We start from the raw sequence: 21,806 nt of genomic DNA on the forward strand, positions 1-21,806 counted from the left end.
AAGACCAAGCTTCGACAAGGACCAGTCTCATTTTTTCAAACCTCCCATCACTCATTTTAAAACAGAATGGGGGTGGCCTGGGAGTGACGGAGGTGCCCTCCAAGTTGGAGAACCCGTTTCAGGCCGGCACCACCCGAGGCTGGGACGCCAAGGCGGAGTGGGGGCAGGGTTGGGCGGGAGTTGGGATCACACTGAGTGGGGGCCGCGGGGGGTAGGGGCGGGGCCCAAGCGGGAGGGGGGGCACCTTTGCAGGGACTCAAGGCGCGCGGCGGCTGGGCGCAGAGCGCCAGTCTCCGCCTTGCAGCTCCGAGTGTGCCCGCTGCGCCGCCGCTGTCCGTGCTTGCCGCTACCTTAGCGCCTCCGCCACCGCCACCGCCACCATGCCCAACTTCGCCGGCACCTGGAAAATGCGTAGCAGCGAGAATTTCGACGAGCTCCTCAAGGCACTGGGTAAGCTGGGGAGAAGGGCGCTCCCCGACAGGAAAAAGCGGCTTCGAGGTGCGGCGTCCCGGCCCCAGTGAGGGTGCACATTGGGGAACCTCAGGCAGAAGAGAATACAGGGAGCGAGCGATAAATCGCTTCCATCTCCATGGGCATCTCTCCTCCCAGGGACGAGTAGTGCCAGGGACCTACCGGTTCAGGAAAACGTTTGCTGGATGTTTGGCGTCTAACCCGACGGTTCCGCCTTTATTTCGTGCTAGATCATGGCGAGGAGCGATTACTGGAAAGTTAGGGGCTTGAAATTTGGGAACTCAATTAGAGACTAGGCTTTGCCGCGAATTCACTGGGTGACTTGGGGAAAGCCACTTACCTTTCTTAGCCTGTTTCTTATCTCGAAATCTAGGGCGAGGACAGGTAGATTTTAAGGCTGATAAAGTTAGAGATTTCGGGAAGTACCCAACAGGTCCGTGGACGAGGGGTGAATGGTGAGATCCTATGACCCGAGACGGTGGTGCACGCGTCCTTTCCTGAGCAGGTGTGAACGCCATGCTGAGGAAGGTGGCCGTGGCTGCCGCGTCCAAGCCGCACGTGGAGATCCGCCAGGATGGGGATCAGTTCTACATCAAGACTTCCACCACGGTGCGCACCACTGAGATCAACTTCAAGGTCGGAGAAGGCTTCGAGGAGGAAACTGTGGACGGACGCAAATGCAGGGTGAGGTTTCATAGCCCGCGCAAGTGTTCCCAGGTTCCCGCTGGCGGCCCATGGACTCCTGCCACCGTAGAAATATGCCTCTCTTAGCAGCCTGTGGCGCGCTTTCGTGCTGTTTGCAGGGAGGGTTTGTGAAACCTGGTTGCCCTGGGCTCGGCAGAAAATGTCCTACCCCCTCTCCGAACCCATCCTTGAACCACCCTGAGGTGCTAACGGGCACGCTTAAAGCGCGGGCTCTGGACTGCTCAGCGTTCCCAGCTGTGACTTTTGCAGCGGTTTGGGGCATCCTCCGCGCAAGAGCAGGCCGCGCCGGAGGAAGAGGTTGCAGGGGCTGCCTGGCTCAGGGCAGTGCTGCTGCCATGTTTCCTGTCGCAGGTGGAACAGCAGCTCTCCTGTCCCGCCCCTTGGGTCCCTGGGCCGTCTGGGAAAGCTCTGGATCCAGTTTCAGCAGTCCCAATAGCCCGGTATCCCTCCCCGCCCTCAACCGGGGAAAGGCAGAATCTTTCCAAAAGCAACGCAGGTTCTTGCTGGGGGGCGGGGGGGGGTAGACTAAGTGCCCTCTCTAAGTCCTCAAGGGCAAGAGGGTTTTTATTTCTATAAACACCGACCCAGGGATGAACAATTGTACATTTCTTCTTTGCATGGGCAAAAAACTGCATTCGGTTAAGCAGATGGAAAAATAATCACTGCTGCTGCCTCTTATTTTAAATGAGTGACAGAATATCTGTCTCCCTGGTTTTCTTCAACGTTTTTGAAAAATGAAAATAAGTAAAAACATTACAAACAGTGGGGAATTGTTTCCTTTGCCTTCCTGGAGCTGGTGCCCAGGGAGTCTGGACCAGGCTTGGAAGAAGGACTGAAAAACCCAGCGCCCCACCCCCACCCCCATCCCCAGCAGGATGCACAAGGCAATCTTTGGCCCTCAAAATTGACATAGTCTGAAAGTGATGCTCAGGCTTGGAACAGGTGGGATATGAGGTCTAAATCACCACATTGTTTGTAAAAACCAAAGATCAGAACAGGATTGTTAGTCTTGAGGGAGAAGGCTTGATAATAGACAGGGCTTAATTTGGGGACAACCAAGGGTAGCTAGTGCCAAGGAGAGTAATTCTGATTTAAAAAAAAATCAAAGGTTCACAAAACAACTGTGAGAGAAGGGCTTTATTTATCCCCCAGCCCCTACCTTGCCTGATGAAGGTGTCCCATGTGTTAGTTAAAAAGCAGTTATGTGCACATTCAGTATTTCCCCAGCCCAGCTGTACCATACTTAGTGCAGACACTGGGGAAAGCTGCAAAGAATCCCCCCTTTTGCCTCCCCTCCAAAAGCATGAAGAATCTTTGGATCAGTTTGATTTAAAAAATTTTCTAGAAGGTTATAAATTGCAAAATGGAAGCATTTTTATCCTCAGTGTCAGAGACATCCAGGTTTATAACAAGAGGCTGTGTGCTATATCTGATGAGAAGTGCAAACAGAAAGGAAAGTGTTATCCCAAAACCTCTACAGGAAATCCTTCTCCTGATCTGCTGGCTATGGATGTACTTACAAACATGGTGTCTTAACCGTTGTAAAATTTTGTGGTTCTAACGTGAAGGTTCTTGCCTTTAAAATTCAAATTGCTTGAAGAGGTAGTCTATTTTGACATAAAAGAGTCATTGCGTGCTCTGAATTTTATTCCTAGAGATGTATGGCACGTCTAAGGCTTTGCTGCTTGAGTGAGTCTGTGTGTATGTGTGTGTAATACAAGGTGTATTTTATACCCCATAAAGTCCGTGACCAGCACTCTGAATTTGGACTTTATGTAGCTCAGCAGAGAAGATTCTATGTGCTTGTGACAAGGACCATGTGTTGCTTCTCTGCACAGCAATTATTCTCCGGTGCTCATTGTTGTCTCTGCTCCCGCTGCCGAGACTGTAATTAATGTCACTAATGGTTTTCCTGCCTGCAGAGTTTAGCCACTTGGGAGAACGAAAACAAAATCCACTGCACGCAAACTCTGCTTGAGGGGGATGGCCCCAAAACCTACTGGACCCGCGAGCTGGCCAACGACGAGCTCATCCTGGTGAGGGCCCTTTGACCTTGAAATGATCCCAAAGTTCCCCAGATGATCCTGAGGTGGACCACACAAAAATGTTGTTCTCATATTCTCATTCAAAGAAAGACGTTTGCCTTGGATTAAAATGTATGTTTTTTTCATTTTTCTTTTTCTAATTTTGCAGTGCTGGGGTGGAGGACCTCACTGTTAGGCAAGCATCTCTACATAGCACTGAGCTGCATCCCCAGACCCCTGGGTTAAAATTGGAGCAGAAAGCCCAAGATGACAGCATAGGTCAGAGAAAGTCATCGTTAAATATTTGGCAGGAGAGAGAAGTGGCAAAATAGAGGCTAGCTGGGGTGCCTGCCACTATCCAAACTGCTATATCCCTGAGGTAGTTGGAGGAAGACTTCTTTTAAGCCAACTTCCCCTCCACCCTGGCTCAGAATACTTGGGCTTTGTGAGGTCCCCCAGGATCCTACTACAGAAGGGATCCCCCCTGCCCCCATTCTCATGCATTTGCTGGCTGGGAAAGGTTTTAGAAATTTTTATCACATCAGCACTCAAAGCCATAGAGAACTTTTTTACCTCCAGACTTACAAACTCCTTTGGCCTTTGGGAGACAGAGAAGTAATGCTAATTTGGGAAATGTCTGAATGTAACAATGTGGATGGACAGGGCCTTTAGAACTGGAGAAGGTGAACTCTAACCTTAAAAGTATGCAGGCAGAAACATACAAACACCCTCAGACAAACAAAATTACCTGGTGAGGCCAAATTATAAATCCCTATAGTTTAATCACCCACCCTTCTTCCCTTTTAAGGTAGAGGAACAAAGGAAGGCTGGGAGGCAAACCACCCCCATGCTACTCCCCAAGGAAGCATTTTGTGTTTCAGGACTTATCAAACTTCTTGCAACCACCCCACCCCCAAGATTAGAAAAAGGAAAAGCCATTTTGAGTAACAAGAAATTTATATTCTTTGTTCTCCATCAGACATTTATGAACATCTCACCTCTAAGATTCCACCTGCCCCATCTTAGTGAGTGTTACCCCAAAATACTGGGAATAGGAGATGGCAAAGTGTCCTGGGAACAGAACAGACTCTCTCTGTGATCTAGGCATTGCCCTTCCCTTCCCAAGCTCGGTACCCCTGCTGTAAAATTAAGGGTAGAGTTGATTTCTGGTCCCTGAGGTCCCTCTCAGCCCTGAAATTATATGTTTGTTCTGCAAGAAGACCCTACATTGAACTGTCTCTATTGCTTTAACTGAGGCTGCTTTGATATCTCTTCCTCTCTCTCCCCTCTTGTCTTGCTGGGATGATTTAGCATGCTTTTCTCCTTTCATAGAGAAAGGACTGGCTTAATTTGCAACCTGGTTAATGTTTCCAGGGAAGGAATACTTGATGGAGTTGGGGAGCAATTTGAGGCTGAGACTTGGAAACCTCGGAGAAAAGGCACATATGGTTTACTGGGACCAGAATAGCAAAGAGCAAATGATTTTAAGGGTTCGGAAGTGTAGCCAAGGGTTAAGTAAGATCAATTTGCTCTGAGAAGGTGTGATTTTTATTAACCTTTGCAGAACCTGAGCAGCCAGAGTCATAGACCAAATTCTGCTAGAAGGACTGTACCACCTCTGAATCCCACATTCCCCCCACACTATAGTTCCACCCCAGCATCCTTTCTTGGCTCAGCAAACCTATATAAGCCTCAAAGGGAGCATTAATTCTTGACATTTGGAATCTGAAATGTGGGCTTTTGTTTCAAGAGTTATTATCATGAATAAATCCAAAACATCAGGAGATGCAATCTCCATATAACAAGAGGCAAATTATTCTGGTTAAGTTGAAATAAGCTCCCCCAGTGCCAACCATAAATTGCCCCTGAGCTGTAAGTTGTGTTTCTTTGAAAACTGAGTATACTCCTTCAAACTGCTCTGGAATATTTTATGGAGAATTTTTTTTTCAGCAACCTCTAAGCATAGTTTGCAGGCTGAGAAGGCCAGTTCAAATGGGGCTGGAAATGGGATTTCTTCTAGTGTCCTGAAGCCATTTGTTAGCCTCAGCGAGCTGTCAGAGAACCAGAATATTTACTACACGGGTGAAGAGTCAGATTCCTAAATTTTGGCATTCTATTTGATACTCCATGGCCACAGAGCTCAAAGAGTTCTGGAAAACCAACATGGTCTGCAGGATCCAAATATCTGAGAAGTGGATTTATAATGGGAACTCCACCTCCACATACCCCCAGGACACAGAATTATCCCCGTTCCTCACTACTAGGGAAAGAGGATAGGTATCCAGAGTGGGTAAGTGAAGTCAGAGGATCCCTAGTGGGATCATTTGGTCATTTGCTTCCTGCTAAGTATTAGAAGTATTGTTATGAAGCACATGTATTGGGATAATGCCCTAGCAAATGCTCTCTGAGAGCATTTCATGACCAATCTGCAATATACACCCCATAATTGTACAATTGTTTTGTGGATTTAAAAATTTGTTTAACTCTAAAGGCCTTTTTAAACTAAACTCTTAGTCCAGTGATTTTAACTTTTGAATCTCAGGCCATTGTGAGAATCTGATAGATAAGGACCTTCCAGCAGATAATTTTACATCTGCAAACAAACATACCCACACATCAGGCCTAATGACTTGGGAAGGTTTTGGTTTTTGAACATACACATTGCTTTCTCTGTTCTGACTGCCTGTGAGAGGCCCAGGAGAACAGGCATGTGAGTAATTGCTAGTTTTTGGAAAAGTTGAGACAACTTACTTATGGGCAATATCATTTCAGGAGCCAGAAGAAAAATGTTCTCTGTCTGCGGAATGATTCGTGTCTTCCCATCAGCAAACAAACTAACAAAGAGCCATAGAATTTTAGATGGAAAGAGCCTTTGGGATAATCTTGTTCAAGTCCTCCCCTCCCTATTGTCCACCCGCACAAGCCTAGAGAGGAAGAAAATGGCTTAGGTTTTCCCAGCTGTGAGTTGGAGAGCTATGTCGGGGTGCCAGTGCTGCGTTTTTGCAGCTGAGACCAATTTTCTAGCTTGCAGGTGATTTGAGTGTTATAATTCTCCCTCAGCATCATTGGGGGATTGGTTCTAGGACTCCCTTTGGAAAATCTATGGATGCTCAAGTCCCTTCTGTAGAATGGGGTAGTATTTTGCATATGCCCTATGCAAATCCTCCTGTATACTTTAAATCATCTCTAAATGACTAATAATACCTAATGCAATATAGATGCTAATTAAGAAGCTGTTATACTTTTTTGTTTAGGAAATAATGATGAGGAAAAAAAGTGTATATGTGTTCATACAAATGCATTGTTTTTCTGAATATTTTCAATCTGTGGTTGAATCTGAGGATGTAGAGCTTGTGGATACAGAGGCCTGTTGTAGTTACACATCGGAGTCTGTCTCCTAGGCTTCATAGCTGCTTCCTGGAAATCAATTCTATTCTGTCTCCAAAGCAATCTCATCTCACTTGTTGGTATTGGACCCTGTGACCCCAGCTGTCCAAGCCCCTTGCTCTCTTGCAGTGGTTTGAAAGAAGATGGAACCCCTTCAGAAATGTCCAGTATGAAGTTCTTCACCTTTTGATATAACTTCAAAACTAAAGCTGGGAAACTTGCATTTCTTATGTCAATACCCCAGTTGCCTCTGCCATTAAGGAGCTTGGGGAGGAACCCCAAACCCTTAGTGCTTACTTAGCATCAGCACAACAGGAAATTGAATGCCTGTTACAAACAGTTTTTAACAGGGCAGTAACTGGCCTTATTAGCAATATGCTTTAAACATTTTTTGCACAGGCTCTGTACTGATTGGTTTTCCTTTTCTTCTTCTCTGCAGACATTTGGCGCCGATGATGTGGTCTGCACAAGAATTTATGTTCGGGAGTGAAGGCGGCCAACTTGTTCCCACTTTTGGGACAGGATGCAGGTTTCCCCAAGGAATATGTCATAGGTCTGAGTTGCCAGTAGGCCACCCTCCCCCCTATCAACATTAGGTGATACCATTTTCCCTGTGACAATGTTGTAGTGTTCCCCTCAAGGTCTCTTTGCCTCTTGTACCCCTGGTGCTCTGTAGTTTGGCAATGCATGGTTGCATCAGTCATTAAACTGGTTGGACACATCTTGAGTGTTTTTCCTTTTTGGGACTGCTCCTTGGGTTTCAAATTGCTGTGTACCGGTGCCCCCAGCACTACATCGATCTGTATGGTGTTCTCAGCTTGAGCCTGCTGCCTAGGTGTTGAGCTCTGAGCGAGCATCAGTAGTCACAAACTGGGCTCCTGCAGACTGGTGGGGTCCAGGCCATAGATCTAGCTGCAAATGGACCTCATCATGTTGTTTTTAAGTGAATTAGTTGCTACTGGTGATTCCAGGCAGGAAAGGGCACGTTCAAAAGGCTTAATTGAGGAGAACTCACAAGGGAGGGACTGTTTATATGGGCATTAACAAGGTCAGAATGAAAAAGAACCAACAAAGGATGGTGAGGCACCCACAAACTAGCAACAGAATGAGCCCTTATCACTCCTAGATCTGAAGATAGAGGGCAGCAAGGTCACCAAACCATGGGAGCAGTAACCTGGGAGATGGATTGCCCTGCAGGAGCTGTGGCAATAAATACAGAACACAGCCACTGTCAATATCATGGCTCCAGTGAATTAGGTTGGGGGAGAAGCGGTTTGGAAAGAGTAGATAAGTATCCTAACTTCCCACCTATCAGTCTTCACTTATTTTACACATTGGCTAAATACTGCTGGAATGTGGAGGGCAAGAAAGTAAGCCTTTTTTAGATGGAACTTGAACCTTCTGCCTCCCTTTGCTCCCCACTCTTGGGGAGCCCTCATTTACTTTGTATGCCTGGCTTCTCTCCTGGCCATTCTAGACATATAGACTCTTGGTCAAGAGTATTTGGGGCTGGGCAAGGCTAAGAGACCCTCAAAGATATCACACTCCAGTGGAGCAGACAAGGCCCAGGCGCACTACCTGAGGGAGTGAGAACACATTACCTGAGTCCTCACATTTCCCTAGCCCAGAGCCCTACTGTGCTCCTGAGAGACATTGGGCCCCTCCAAGACTCTACTGCCTATATCTGGAACTCTGGGGAGGGATCTCATGCATCTCCCTGTGCCTGCTTGGGGCTCTTTGGCTGCCTCTGCTCTGGTGCCCCCTATGGAAGCACCACTGGCTTTCCCTAAGCCACTGCTTCCCATAGTCCCAAAGCTACCAAGCTCTGGTGTGTCAAGTGGGACTGAATTCTGCATCAGAGACAGGAGGAAGCCTGACCCTGGGCTGCCCTTTCTCCTCAGGCAATAAAGAACCTCTACTTATGTCCAGAACCTCCCAAAGTCCCTTGTGAAAATAGCTCCTCAGGCTGGGGTTGTGGCTTAGTAATAGAGCACTTGCCTCGAATGTGTGAGGCACTGGGTTTGATCCTCAGCACCACATAAAAATAAATTTAAAGAAAGATATTGGGTTCATCTACATCTTAAAAAAATTTTTAAAAATAGCTTCTCAACTTCTGACTCTACCCCAGAGCTCTTGAGCCCTGGAGGTTCAGATACCATACCATTCCCTCCATTCTGCTGGTTTCTCCTTTTGGGCTGGATTGCTTACCAGACATAGCCATGTCCACACTCAGTGTCCTACAAAACAGAGAGTCTTATAGCAGAGTGTGAAGGCATGCAGGAGTCACCTGTGCCTCATTGTGGGAGGAACAGCCTCTAAGGATGGGCAGATCCTGGGTTGGTAAATGGTGTGGAGGAAGGCAACATGGAGGGACCACCTGCATGGGAATGTAGTACAGATTTAGAAGTGAGGGGACCAAGATGGCCACACAAGAGAAAGTGGGCACAGCAGGTCATGCCAGGTGGATGAGGCTGGGTGTGTTGCCTCTGCCTCATGAGTGCTGGATGCTCATGGCCACTGCAGATGGACTGAGTAAGGCCTCAGACATCTTAGTCTACACCCCTTCCTTGCCTCCACTGCTGCACTGTCTTCTCCACCTCTCCCTACTGTACTGTGGTGACCCTGTATGGAGGACAGGGCCCAGTTGTACAGAGGATGCAAGAAGCCATTCTCCTTTTCTGACTCTGGAAATTTGGTTATTTCCATCATATTCTTCTTTATATATGACATGGTACATGGATCACCTGTTTCCTTCAGATAAGCCTTCACAGAGGATGAAGAATAAAGCAGAGTGAAGGAAACTACCAGCCGTATCTCACTTGCTTGACAGCCAGTGGGCACGGGTGGGTACATTTGAATAACAAGATGAGGTGACAGCATCAGTAGTTCATTTAGACGGAGAGCGTCAACTACAGCCTGGTTGTCTTCAATCTTATTGCTTCCACATTTTTCCAGATAAAAGCACAGTTTTTCTCATTCCCTTATAGAACACCTCTCGTGAGACATTAGTGCTCCATGGAACCCAGTTTGGGGAATTGCTGCTATAATCTTCAGCCCTATAATATTTGTGTGTACATATACCACATATGATATGTAATGCACACACAGAACAAAAACCTTCACAAAATATCACTGTCCCAGAATAATCTCACTAAACTTGTTACTCTGAACTTCTTCTAATCTTGTTCTCATTCTTCTGCTCAGCAGTTCCCATGGTCTGTAGCAGAAAGTTTAAATTTTTTGGCCTAGTATTCAAAGTCCTCCATGATTTGGCTTCATCAGGTAAAACAGAAGGAACAGGTCTGTCAGATCTGGCTTTAAATCCTGGAGCTACTTTCCATTAGTTAAGTGCTAGAAATCTAACCACAGCCAATCCCAGCAAAAAGGAAATTACTCTGTTTCAACAGGGATGAACCTTGGAAATATTATGCTATTTGAAAAAAGCCAGTCACAAAGGGCACATATTGTGTGATTCCGTGTAAGTGACATGTGGAGACTAGGCAGATTCTTAAAGAAAGAAAAGTAGCCAGGCCGGTTCTCTAAGGCAGGGAGGCAGGGGAATTAGGGAGTGGCCAATACAGTTTCTTTTGGGGATGATGAAAATGTTCTAAAACTGATGCGGTAGTGGTTGTACAACTTTGTGACCACACTAAAAATCACTGGATTGTACATTTTAAAGGGTGAACTGTGTGCTATGTGAATGATATTTTAATAAAGCTGTGGTGTTTGTTTAAAGGAATATACTGATTTCCCTGGTTGTGAGAAAACTGGAGAAGCTTTCAGGACTGAGGGAAGAGTTGCAGGAACTAGGCCTCAAGGTTAAGAATTTGAACTCACAGTCCTCTGAAGCCCTTCTCTCCATCTATCTCCATCTACTCCATCTTGATTCCCTTATGCAATTGGCACAGGTCACATGACCATCCCTGGGCCAAGGAATGGGGTTCAAGGATTGGTCAGGCCTGAGTCCTATGCCCTCTTCTCTAATCAGGGGTAGAGCCTGAGATAAGTAGATGAGGGGGACTGGAGGAAAATAAACTGGGTAAGTGTATATTGGGGTTGCTGCCATCCACCAGACTGGCTAGAAAACTTGAGGAAATAATTTGGACTCTTTGAGCCTTGGTCCCTTGCTATGTAAGGACAATAATACTGGCATGGTTGGTGTAGAGATTAAATGAATGAAGGCATGTTAACTACATGAAACCACACAGGTCCAAAACCTCAAGGCTCTCCTCCGGGTCTCTGATTTTTCAGAGGCACCCACCTCTTTTAAGGCATCTTCTCTGCCTGTCCCTGACCCCAGAGGCAGGAACTTTTGCTGTCTGATCCCCACAGAGGCTCACAATTACAGCCTGCCTTCTGCACGCAGGCTTCTGTTGTGGTCCTACGCTGTCATTCCACATTTTCTAGGTTTCCATCAAATTCTGTCAACCAGTCTGTGTGGTCCCCGAGGTCGGGAATGGCTGCTTACACGTCCTTGCATCCATCCGTAAGGGGCTTGGCAAATGGGGGGTACTCTGTAAACATGTGCTGATTATCTGACTGATAGAGAGCCAACATTTTCTGAGACTCAAGCCTTCCTGAATGGACTGCCATGAAGAAAGCAAATGTAGGGGAGCAAACTGATACCCAGTCCAAGCACCAGCCAAGAGCAGGAGTAGCGCCTTGGGTGGATATAGCACAAAACATGTTACAGGTTATCTGGCAGAGAGTTCAAGTCCCATTTAAAAGAAGAATGTGAGTCATATGGGAAATTCTGCTCAGGTGGTCCCTTGGCCACTTCCAACAGTAAAGTCTGGGGAAAACAATGCTTATTTTCCCAGCCTTCATTGTAATTAGATTGTCCATGTGACCCAATCTTACCCAAAGAAACACATGAGAAGTCTGGTAAGAGTTTCTGGAAAAGACCTTTTCTTCCTGATAGTCCAGGAGAGCCTGAGAAGCTAATTTCTGTTCAATGCCTCTGAATATGGTATGAGATTATGATGTTAGTCAGCTTTTCCTTGCTGTGACCAAAATACTTGACAAGAACTACTTAGAAGAGGAAAAGTTTATTTGGGGCTTGGTTTCAATGTTCAGTCTATGGTAGGCTGACTCTGTTGTTCTGGGCCTGTGATGGGGCAGAACATCATGGTGGAAGAGTGTAGTGGGGAAAACTGCTCAGCTCATGGTGGCCAGGAAGCAGAACACAAAGGGCCAGGGACAAGTTTAATCTCAAAGGGCATGCCCCCAGAGACCTACTTCCTCTAGCCATGTCCCATCTGCCTACAGTTACCACCAAGTATTCCATTCAAATTCTTCATCTAAATGGATATTAATCTAAAGATTAGGTTACAACTCTCACAAATCTAATCATTTCACCTGTGACTATTCATGCATTAACTAGCACATGAACTTTGGGGGAAATCACCTCTTATCCAAACCATAACAAATGCTTATAGCTGGTGCAGCCATTTTTATGACCATAAAAATAAAAGGCTATGAGAATCTCAGAGCTATCAGCCCAGAGTCGTTAAGACAGTGCAGCCCTTGCTTCTCTTTAGATGTATTGCTAGGTGATTTTTTTTTTTTAAAAGAAGAAAACCTATGTTTGTTCAAGCCTGCTATTCTGTGGCTTCCATACTTGCAACTAAAAGCATTCTTAACTGATACACCAAGGTAGCACAAGGGAGGACAGAGATCTGTCTGGCTTGCTAATTTCTAAGAAGCCCAGTCTTGATGATGGCTTCTGGAATTAGACAATGTCCTCTTGCTCAAGGGAAAGATCATGTTAAACTATTTCATAGATATTAAGACCCTATTCACATGGCAGCAGCTTTCTCAATCTCCTCTTACTTCAGTCCCTTCTTGTCACCATGACAGCCACCATTTCATAGTGTACTGCAAGGATGTTATCAGAGGAAATGTGGAGCAGCAAGCCTGCAAATGCAGCTTTTACACCCCCAGCCTAACCCAACCCACTCCTTTTGGAGGCACCAGTCCTCTGGGAGTACCCTCCAGGGATCTTCCCTCCTTCCTGGCACTTTACTGTAACTACCCATTAGTGTCAGTAAAGTCCTCAGATCTTGTCAAAAACATCACTTGCATCTATATCTGCCATATTCAATTTCTAGCAAATTGTGCTCTAAAATAAAAGAAATGCAGGATGTCACTGGATGAAAAATGAATCTTCCCAAATTCCCCAAAGGGCCAGATAAATGGAGGTCAGAGTGGATTTAAAATCAACTTTGTTGCCAAACCCTTAAGCCAAGTGGGCAGTTGTGCTCATCCCATTCATCAGAGCCTCTTCTCTCATAAACATCTCCAGCCAAGAGCAGATAAAACCCAGAAAGAGGAAATGACTTGCTCAGGGGGTCCTTATTTTAGGTGCTTGGCATTGTCAAGATAATTTCCTTCTCTGGACTTTGCTATCTTAGGGAAAAAAATCCTCTTTATTGTAGAAAATTTCCAGAATACACAAAAACAGAGAGAATTATATAATGATTCTCCATGTGCCCACCACCCAGCTTCAACAACCATGGTGGTCAATCTTGTTTCATCTATTCTGCCCTTTTCCAATTTATTTTGAAGCAAGTCCTAAATATTTGAAGATTTCACTTCTAATTTTTTAGATGTATCTCTAAAAGTTAGGAATTTTCTTGAAAATAGCTACACTACCATGATCACATCTTAAAAATTGACAATAATTCCTAATATCACCACATATCTTGCTAGTGTTTAAATTTTCCTGATTGTCTCTTAGCTTTTTTTTTTTAACCTGTTTAGACTGGCATTGAGATAATCATACTTTATGATCAGTTGCTATGTCCCACAAGTCTCTGTTAATCTCTAAGTCCCCCTCTGCCTTATTTTTTTTGTAAGTATTTGTTGGAGATACTGTTTGGTTGTCCTGCAGAGCTTCTCACAGTTGGATTTTGATAATTACATTTCTATTGTGTTGCTTAATGTATTAAATTGGTTAATTGAGAATTGGATGTCAGATCTGAAAGCTCATCTCGATTCCAGGTTGATTTATTCACAAGACCATTTCACAGGTAGTGGCCTGCCACACTGCCCTTAAGAAGACTCCTGACATCTGCTGGTCCCTCTCTCTCTCTCTTTGATGTTAGCAGCCATTGGTGAGCACTGCCTGGATTTGTGATTTCAGTGAAGGTTAAAACATGGGAATTTTCTATTTCCTTCTTCATTTATGAGCTGGAATATCTCCTTTAAAAGATACTCTTGCCCTCACCTACTATTTGGTTATCCTGAGCTACAGTTTATATAGGAAAGACAAGATCAATACTTGATTCTTTCCCTGTTTTTTACAAGTTTTCAGAGCAATGAATGGATTCTCCTGGCATTCTTTAGAGGTGGCCAATGCATGTTTGTATTTTATTCTGGTTTTCACTTTTTTTTTTCCATTTTGAATGTCACTGTGAATTTATGGATTCATTGCAATGGGAACCTCTTCTTATTGGCCCTTGAGTCCTTGGTAAGACCCTGGTCATCTTTGATGACTTCCTGGTCATTTGGTATGATGATGTTCCTGGCTTATTTTGTACATTTCTTGCTCCTGACCAGGAATCCATTTCTCCAAGGAGCCCATTCCTTTTAGGAGACAATAGTATTCAGAAACCACACAGTATAGGGGCCAAGAGAGGGCCCTACATTTTTTTTTAATATTTTATTTTCTAGTTGTAGTTGGACACAAAACCTTTATTTCACTTGTTTATTTTTGTATGTGGTGCCAAGGATCGAACCCAGGGTCTCGCACGTGCCAGGCGAGTGCACTACCACTGAGCCACAACCCCAGCCCCCTACATTTTTTTTTAAGAGATGGGGTCTTGCTGTGTTACACAGGCTGACTCTGAACTCCTGGACTCAAGTGACCCTTCGTTGTCACAGTCTCCTGAATAGTTGTGACTATATGAGCACGACACTGTGCCTGGCTTGAGGGGAGTCTGTTTTTGATTTTAAGATAGAAGTCATAAGTTGAGTGTGGTGGCTCATGCCTGTAGTCCTAGAAACTTGGGAGTCTGAGGCATGAGAATCACAAGTTCAAGGACAGTCTGAAGATCCTCTCTCAAAATAAAATATAAAGAGCTGGGCTCAGTGGTAGAGTGTCACTAGGTTCAATATCAAGTACCCTCCCTCTCACACATGCATATGGATAGATGCCAGGGTTTTAGGACTCAAGAGGCAGGTCACGGACAACAAAGTTACTCTATACTCCTTTGTCTCCTTTCTCTTCCACACAGACAATGCTAAACAATATTTCTTTGTTGACAACACTATGTTTACTTATCTGAGGGTGATATCTCTTCTTCTTGTGTGTGTATGTATGTGTGTGTGTGTGTGTGTGTGTTACTAGGAATTAAACCCAGGGTATTCTACCATAGAGTTTTTATTATTATTATTTTATTAATAACTATTATTATTATTATTTTACTCTACTGAAGCCCTTTTTTATTTTTATTTTGAGACAGGAATTCACTAAGTTGGCCAGAATGGCCTCAAACTTGTGATCCTCCTGCCTTGGCCTCCAGAGTTCCTGGGATTACAGGTGTGCACCATACATCTCTTCCTTTTATCCAGAAATCTGGGCAGTTTTTGGCCAATCCCTTTGTGGCAGGAGATGGAGTCAGGGTCATGGACTGGAAACATATGTCTGCAACTCAGCATCAAGTTCTTAGGGCAACTACCTCAAGGAGGACATGACTTGCTGGGCATAGGTCACCTCCAGTCGAACATCTATTATCTCATTGGAGGCAGGGTTAAGGGCCCATTTGTTAGTAGGAAAATAAAAGCATAATTTCCAGACCAAGCAAACTCTCCCAAGGATATTGCAAGCATTATATATTTGTTACAATTGGGTGATTTATCTTTCTGGGAAAGTTACTTACTGGACTTGGAGGAATTTACTTAATTTTAAAAAATAGATGACAGTCATAATTTCATAATTCCATTTTTTTCCACAAAAGAGGAAATCTCATCAATTATGGTGAAGAGGGGTGTTGGGTCTATAAAGTGGAATTTGACCAAGGTCTCTCATAAACAGCCATACTCAGGGGAAGTGGGATTTCATTCTGGCATTAAAATTAAAAGTCTATCATTAAAAGAAAGTTAGCTTCAGAAACAATGTGTAAGAAAAATGTACTGAGTCAAGAACTCTCACAAAGAGCACAATGCAAAGTGAAAACTCTAAGTTGGGGGGGGGATCCAATTTTCAGAATATATGGAATAATATATTTTTTTTTTTTTTGTCTTCCCTACTATCAAGAAAAGGTTCGGGAAAATATTAAGCTCATTTTATTTATTCATTTGTATGAATGTGGTGGTATGGATCAACCATAAAACATGCCAAAAGCATGGTTGAATGTCCCGGTTGTGCCACCAACATGCTCTGTGAATCTGGCTGTACTACCTCCCTGGGCCTCCAGCTGCCCATCTGTGCAAAGGGAAAGTTGCCAAACTCAGACAGAGGATGGGTAAGCTGCATATGAATCACTGGGGACAGTCCAAACATCCATCAATAGGGAAATGGATATGTCAACCACAACAAACCACACCATGGAATTCTCCATAGCTGTTGGACGCAATAGGGAGACACATGTGCACTGATGTGGAAAGATGTCCAAGCTATATAGAAAAAAATGAGTGATCATCTAGTTGAATGGGAAAAATTAAAACTGTATGCTCAGCTCATTCCAGAGTCATAAAACCACAAAACCCTGGAGAACACACACCAAACCATTATTAACAGTCATCTCTAAGGAGAGACCATTTTACTCTCATTTTTTTTCTGTGTTGTTAGAATGTATCTGTAATGAGTATGCATTACTTTCAAAATTTCAAACAAAATTTCCTTTAAAAAAGTAAGAGATTCTGATGGGTTTGGGCTGGAGCCTAGGAATCAATCTCTTTGCACACCTCAGGTGACTGTCGATAGTCACTGAACAATGGTTACAAAGATATCTTTCATCTCTGCCTTCTCTCTATGACCCCACAGTTTGTTTGATTCATGATACGGGGGAAAAGAAAGAAAAGGACCAAACTAGAGAAAAGGAGACAGCAAGAAGAAAACACACACTGGAAGCATAAATCATGATTACTGTGGTGTGAGACTGAGCAGTTATTCCCCAGCACATATCCCATGTGAAACTCACAGCAACCCCAGCCACAGGCAGGACAGGCATTGCAGACATCCCCATTTTACAGACAAGAACACTGAGGTTCAGAGGAGCTAAGTCCTTTGAGTAAGTCACCCTAATGACAAACAGCAGAGCTAAGATTACAACATGGGACTCTCTGATCCCAGAGCCAATACTTTCTACCCCATCAGCCATAAGGGACATAAAAATGTTTTCTTTGCTGCAACTATCAAGGATTGTGTTTATGGTTTAATGGGATCAAATAGTTTTTTTGTGTAGGAAAAGGAAAAGGAAGAAAACATAGCAATAACTGGCGTTTAATGGGCTTACTCTGTTTCAGGTCTTGTGCTAAGTCTTGTTCATATATTATTGCTTTTAATTCTGAAATAATTCAACTAGGTAGGGTCTGTTTCACTCCCACTTTATAGATGTTAAAACTGAGGCACCAAGAGGTTGAATAATTTACTCCAAGTGAATAAAAGCTGGTATTGGGATTGAACTCAGGTCTCCTACCTAAAGAAAAGAAGCAGAGAAAGGGAAGGGGGAAGATAGTGTCAGAGAGGTGGGTGTGCCCCTTTGTTCTCCACGGGGCTCCTGCTTCTTAGGCTGTCATCACCCCACATGGCAAGGGGTTCCTGGGGGCCTTCAGAAGGAAAACTCAACACTGCTGGGCTGCTGGCCAGCCTCCCTCCCACAATATATTTCCTTTGCCTACATTGACAGGTATCCAGTTTCACCGAAGGCTCCAAGCTCCCAGATCTGGTTTTAATCAGGAACTAGAGCTGAGCCCTAGAGCAACTGCCTGGCAGCCTCAGGGAGGCCCAGGCAGCCCAGTCACGTTCTCTTCCCTGGAGCACCCTGAGAAGGGCTGTTGATCTCTAGAGCCCAGTCTTGGGTAGTGGCCTTGTGAATGCACCATTCAAGGCCCCTCCTGTTGAACAATGTCTCCAGAGGAAGCAAAGTGCAATAGATAGAAGATGCAGGGGACTACCTCTCACTGTGGACGTGCAGGGCTCACATTGGTTTGTTTCTGACTTCTGTGGGCAAGGTTAGGGGAAAGGTAGGGCAGCAGGAGAGCCACCCTGTTCTCTTCCCATCCACACAGCCAATCAGAACTGTGCATCTCTTCTGCCCAATGTGGGAGGGCAGCTTGGACACACTCTCTATCCTCATGAAATCTGTCTGAAGCTAGACAGGAAGACAGACAAGGAAGCGTAACTGGACAACTGGACCAGCAATAGAGGCAGACACCATAATTCTGAAGGTACCTGGGAAACTCCTGATTCATCCTAACCAGTTCATGGAGGAGCAGGCCTCTGAACTAGGACTTGAAGAATGCAGAGAGGGTTTCTAGGTATATCGAAGGATTAGGGAAAGTGTGTCAGACTTTGCAAGGCCCTGCATTGGTCCACGTAGCCACTTTTGCATGAATTAGAAAAAGGGACCCCATCTAGGCAGGCCCTAAAGACACCCCATCCTGCTTTTGCAAAATGCACAGTGTGACTGTATCAGTGACCCCATTAGTGAGTCTATGACAACTTAATTTTGTCTGCTTTCTACACTTTTCTTTCCCCTTCTTCCTACAGAACTCACGTTCCCTGAAATCAAGTGATTCTATGTGGTCACTGTGGGTCTGACCCACCACCCCTACCAGAGATTAGCACTTGGTTCAGTCATAGCAGATCAGAGTACCATAGCTTCATGACCATGGTGATGGTTCTCAGAAGGGCCTGCGGTCCAGGAAGGGCCAGTCAGAATTCTTTTGGCAACTGCAGCTGAAGCATTCAGAGAAGAAGAACTCTCCTTTGGCTGGGTTTTCTGACTATTAGGATTAGATAAACCTCGAGTTGTCAGGCCATCCTCGTTACTTTGCAGGAGACTGAAAATGAAGCCAACACCAAAAAAGGCACAAATGAAAAACTGAAAGAGATCAAATTCTGATATTGTTTAAACTCTAGGATTTACTCCTGGAATATTTCAGTTCTATGAACCAATCATTCCCCCCTCTTTTGTTTAATCTAGTCTGAGTTTTTTTTTTTTTTTTTTTTTTTTTTTTTTTTTGCCTACCATCAAAAAAAAATGAACTATTATGGAAAGAACTGCTGGGAGTCAAGCCAATAGACACAGAGCCCTCGGTGCTTTGAAAAACCAGGAAAGCTTTGGCTGGACCTCAGGGCTTTCTAAATCAAGAACTGGAGATGAAAACCTGGGTGTGGGGACTGGCTAGACTCCATTCAAAGCGGTTCCCAGGTGGCATCTCCCTCAGTGCTCACCTCAGCCGCAGGAGCTGGGGGTGGGAGCAGGCCACTGGTACATGGATTTGCCACTCAGCCTCTAATCTAAATGGACCCTCAGTTGAGGGGCTGGTGCCTGAGTTGGGCCACAGCAGGGTCCTAGCCCTCTATGGAAGACCAGCCAGGCATGGTTATCCGGTGAGTCGGCAGGAAGAAAGTCTTTGCTGAGCTCCTACGAAATCTGGGAAGAGTTATTTCCTGTACTGCAATTCACTTTTATGCCCCTGGGCCTTTGCATATGTCTATCTTTCAATCTCGGACACTCTCCAAAGAATTTTAGAGACTGAAATTCAATTCGGTCTTCAAAACTCAACGGTTACTACTTCTGGAAAATCTCTTGTGGAAGTTTTAAGACATGGCTGTATGGTTGGGTTTTTTTCCTCTTCTCCCATCAAAAGATGAATTCCATGCTCTCAACCCTTGAATCTGGTTAGTCTTATGACTGTAATGACTAATAGAGTGTGTTGGAAGTGATGCTATATGTCCTCTGGCTATGGAAAAAGTCATGTGGTTCTTGCCTAGTTCACTAGGAACACTCATTCTTGAACTTCTGAGTCACCATGTAAGAAGCTCACCTACCCTGAGACCACCATGCTGGAGAAGGCACTTTCACAACAGTCCCACCTGAGCCCAATTCTTCAGGCAGCTCAGCCCAGACAACTAAATCTTTTTATTTATTTTATTTGTAGTACTGGGGCTTGAATCCAAGGATATTCAACCACAGAGCTACACCCTTAGCCTTTTTTACTTTTTATTTTGAGACAAGGTCTTGCTAAGTTTACTGGGCTGACCTAGAACTTAAGATCTTCCTGCCTCAGCCTCTTGAGTAGCTGAGATTACAGGGGTGCACCACTGCACCCAGCCAAACAGCTAACACTTTTTGGGTTTTGTTTTTTTTTTTCTTTTTCATACTGGGGATTGAACTCAGGGTCACTCAACCACTGAGCCACATCCCCAGCCCTATTTTGTATTTATTTAGAGACAGGGTCTTACTGAGTTGCTTAGTGCCTCACTTTTGCTGAGGCTGGCTTTGAACTCACGATCCTTCTGCCTCAGCCTCCCAAACTGTTGGGATTACAGGAGTATGCCACCACACCCAACCAGACATCTAACTCTTTAAATCAATTCCAGCCATTAGAGTCACCCTGGGTGAGACCCCAGGCATTAGAGTGCTTCTCAAATTCCTGAGCCACAGAATTTCCAAGTGCATGTGGTCATTTTAAGCCCTTGAGTTTTGGAGTAAGTGATAATTGGAACACCATCCTTGACTCCCCTGGGAAAACTTCAATGTTTCTTCCTCTGGTTTTTCCAGAGTTTCTTATGCATTGCTCCAGCAAAGCCCTGGCCACATTGGGCTATGACTGTCCCACTACAAACCTGTATCCTCTGCTAGACTATGAAGTTCTAGGGAGATAGGGGGTCAGGAGTTGTGTCTCCTTTATCTCCATATTTCCAGCACAGGAGAATTAGCAGATGGGGAGTGGGTGTGAGAGAGAGATTGTGATTTCAATTGATAAGAATACCTTGAGGAAGCCCTTGGCTGGCCCAACTGTTAGAGGTAACAAGGCCAGCCAGGTGAGCATCTACAGATCCTAGGGGAGGTGACACAAGATAAAGAGGACACTCTAGGCTGGAGATCATAGTAGAGCCCATAAAAACGATGACCTGAAATTAAGCCGTGAGATAAATGCCAGCCTCAGGCTCCTTTCATCAGTACCAACCATGGGCAACATCAGCCAGAGACCAAAGAATGTCAAGTGGCCTCCACCCTGCAGACAGGAGAGCTCTGGGGCCAGGAGTCAGGCCTGGGGCACTTACCTGAGAGACTCATCTTACAAACAAAGGAACAAGCTGCCCGTGGGTGGTGGACCTGGCTGCAAATTTAGATCACCATGCTCTGGGGAGGCAGGTATTGGGGAGCTGAGCAGAGCCCCAGATGTACAGAGGTTCCTCTGCCAGAGCCCGCCTCTCAGGAGCAGACGGCTGAAACTGAGAGGGCGTTTCCCTTTCTTAGGAAAATTGTTCAGAAATGATGAAAATAGCTGGGAAGGCATTCATGGAAATGTTAACAGCAGGGAGAGTTAACCTGACTTGAATTTGCTGCTTGAGTTAGGAGGGGAGATGGCCTGCCAAGAGGATCCACATAAGGGATTTAGAGCAGAAGGATTCTCGGATGCAAAGACCAGTTAGTTCCCAGGACTTCTGGGGGAAACTCTGGACAGCCTGAGACTGTGCAGAGAGGTCCATATTCTGAGTCTTAGGCAATCCTGTGAGGCTTCAAGATGAGCAGAAATTGAGATGCATGCAGAGAAGAAGAGGTGAACTCATATATATTCAGACTCACTATGTGCCAGATGCTTTACCCTCATTGACAAGCTTTTAGGTACACAAGTGAAGTCCCACTTTATAACCAAGAAAACTGAGGCTCAGGGAGTTTTAGCAAGGAATGTTGAAGGCTGGTTTGGGACAAGGGGACAAGAGGGAAAGGCAGAACCCCTTGAGCCGATATTTCCGTGACCCTGAGTGGCCTGCACAGTGAGAAAGTCAGATTCATAATCCAACCCAGATCTGGATTGAATTATCGCTGTTACTCAGTAGCAGTGTGACTCTGGGCAAGTCAGACTTCCTGTGCCTCACCTGTCCTTCCTAGAATTCCACAAGGTTGATTTGGGGGTCTTAAGGATTGAACCCAGAGTGCTTTACCACTCAGCTACATCCCCAGCCCTTTTTATTTTTTTATTTTGAGGCAAGATCTCACTAAGTCGCTGAAAGCCTTGCTAAGTTGCTGAGGCTGG

General features: G+C 45.0%; 1 protein-coding gene across 1 annotated transcript; it reads left to right on the forward strand.

Annotated features, from left to right (window-relative positions):
* The first annotated feature begins 230 nt into the window (after positions 1-230).
* On the forward strand, positions 231-7,309 carry Crabp1 (cellular retinoic acid binding protein 1). The gene is made up of 4 exons (XM_015480211.2): positions 231-450; positions 977-1,155; positions 3,099-3,212; positions 7,027-7,309. The coding sequence occupies exons 1-4, from the start codon at positions 381-383 to the stop codon at positions 7,075-7,077; spliced, it is 414 nt and encodes a 137-aa protein (XP_015335697.1). The 5' UTR covers positions 231-380; the 3' UTR covers positions 7,078-7,309.
* Positions 7,310-21,806: the final 14,497 nt, after the last annotated feature.

Source organism: Marmota marmota, unplaced genomic scaffold, assembly GCF_001458135.2.
Source record: "Marmota marmota marmota unplaced genomic scaffold, marMar, whole genome shotgun sequence".
NCBI classification, from domain to species: Eukaryota; Metazoa; Chordata; class Mammalia; order Rodentia; family Sciuridae; genus Marmota; species Marmota marmota.

What these genes read in the sequence shown, in the direction of transcription:
- Crabp1 (XM_015480211.2), top strand. Translation starts at nt 381, where the DNA reads ATGCCCAACTTCGCCGGCACCTGGAAAATGCGTAGCAGCGAGAATTTC. An exon ending in CGAGCTCCTCAAGGCACTGG is followed by an intron (nt 451 to 976) that starts GTAAGCTGGGGA and finishes TTTCCTGAGCAG; the next exon opens with GTGTGAACGCCATGCTGAGG. An exon ending in TGGACGGACGCAAATGCAGG is followed by an intron (nt 1,156 to 3,098) that starts GTGAGGTTTCAT and finishes TCCTGCCTGCAG; the next exon opens with AGTTTAGCCACTTGGGAGAA.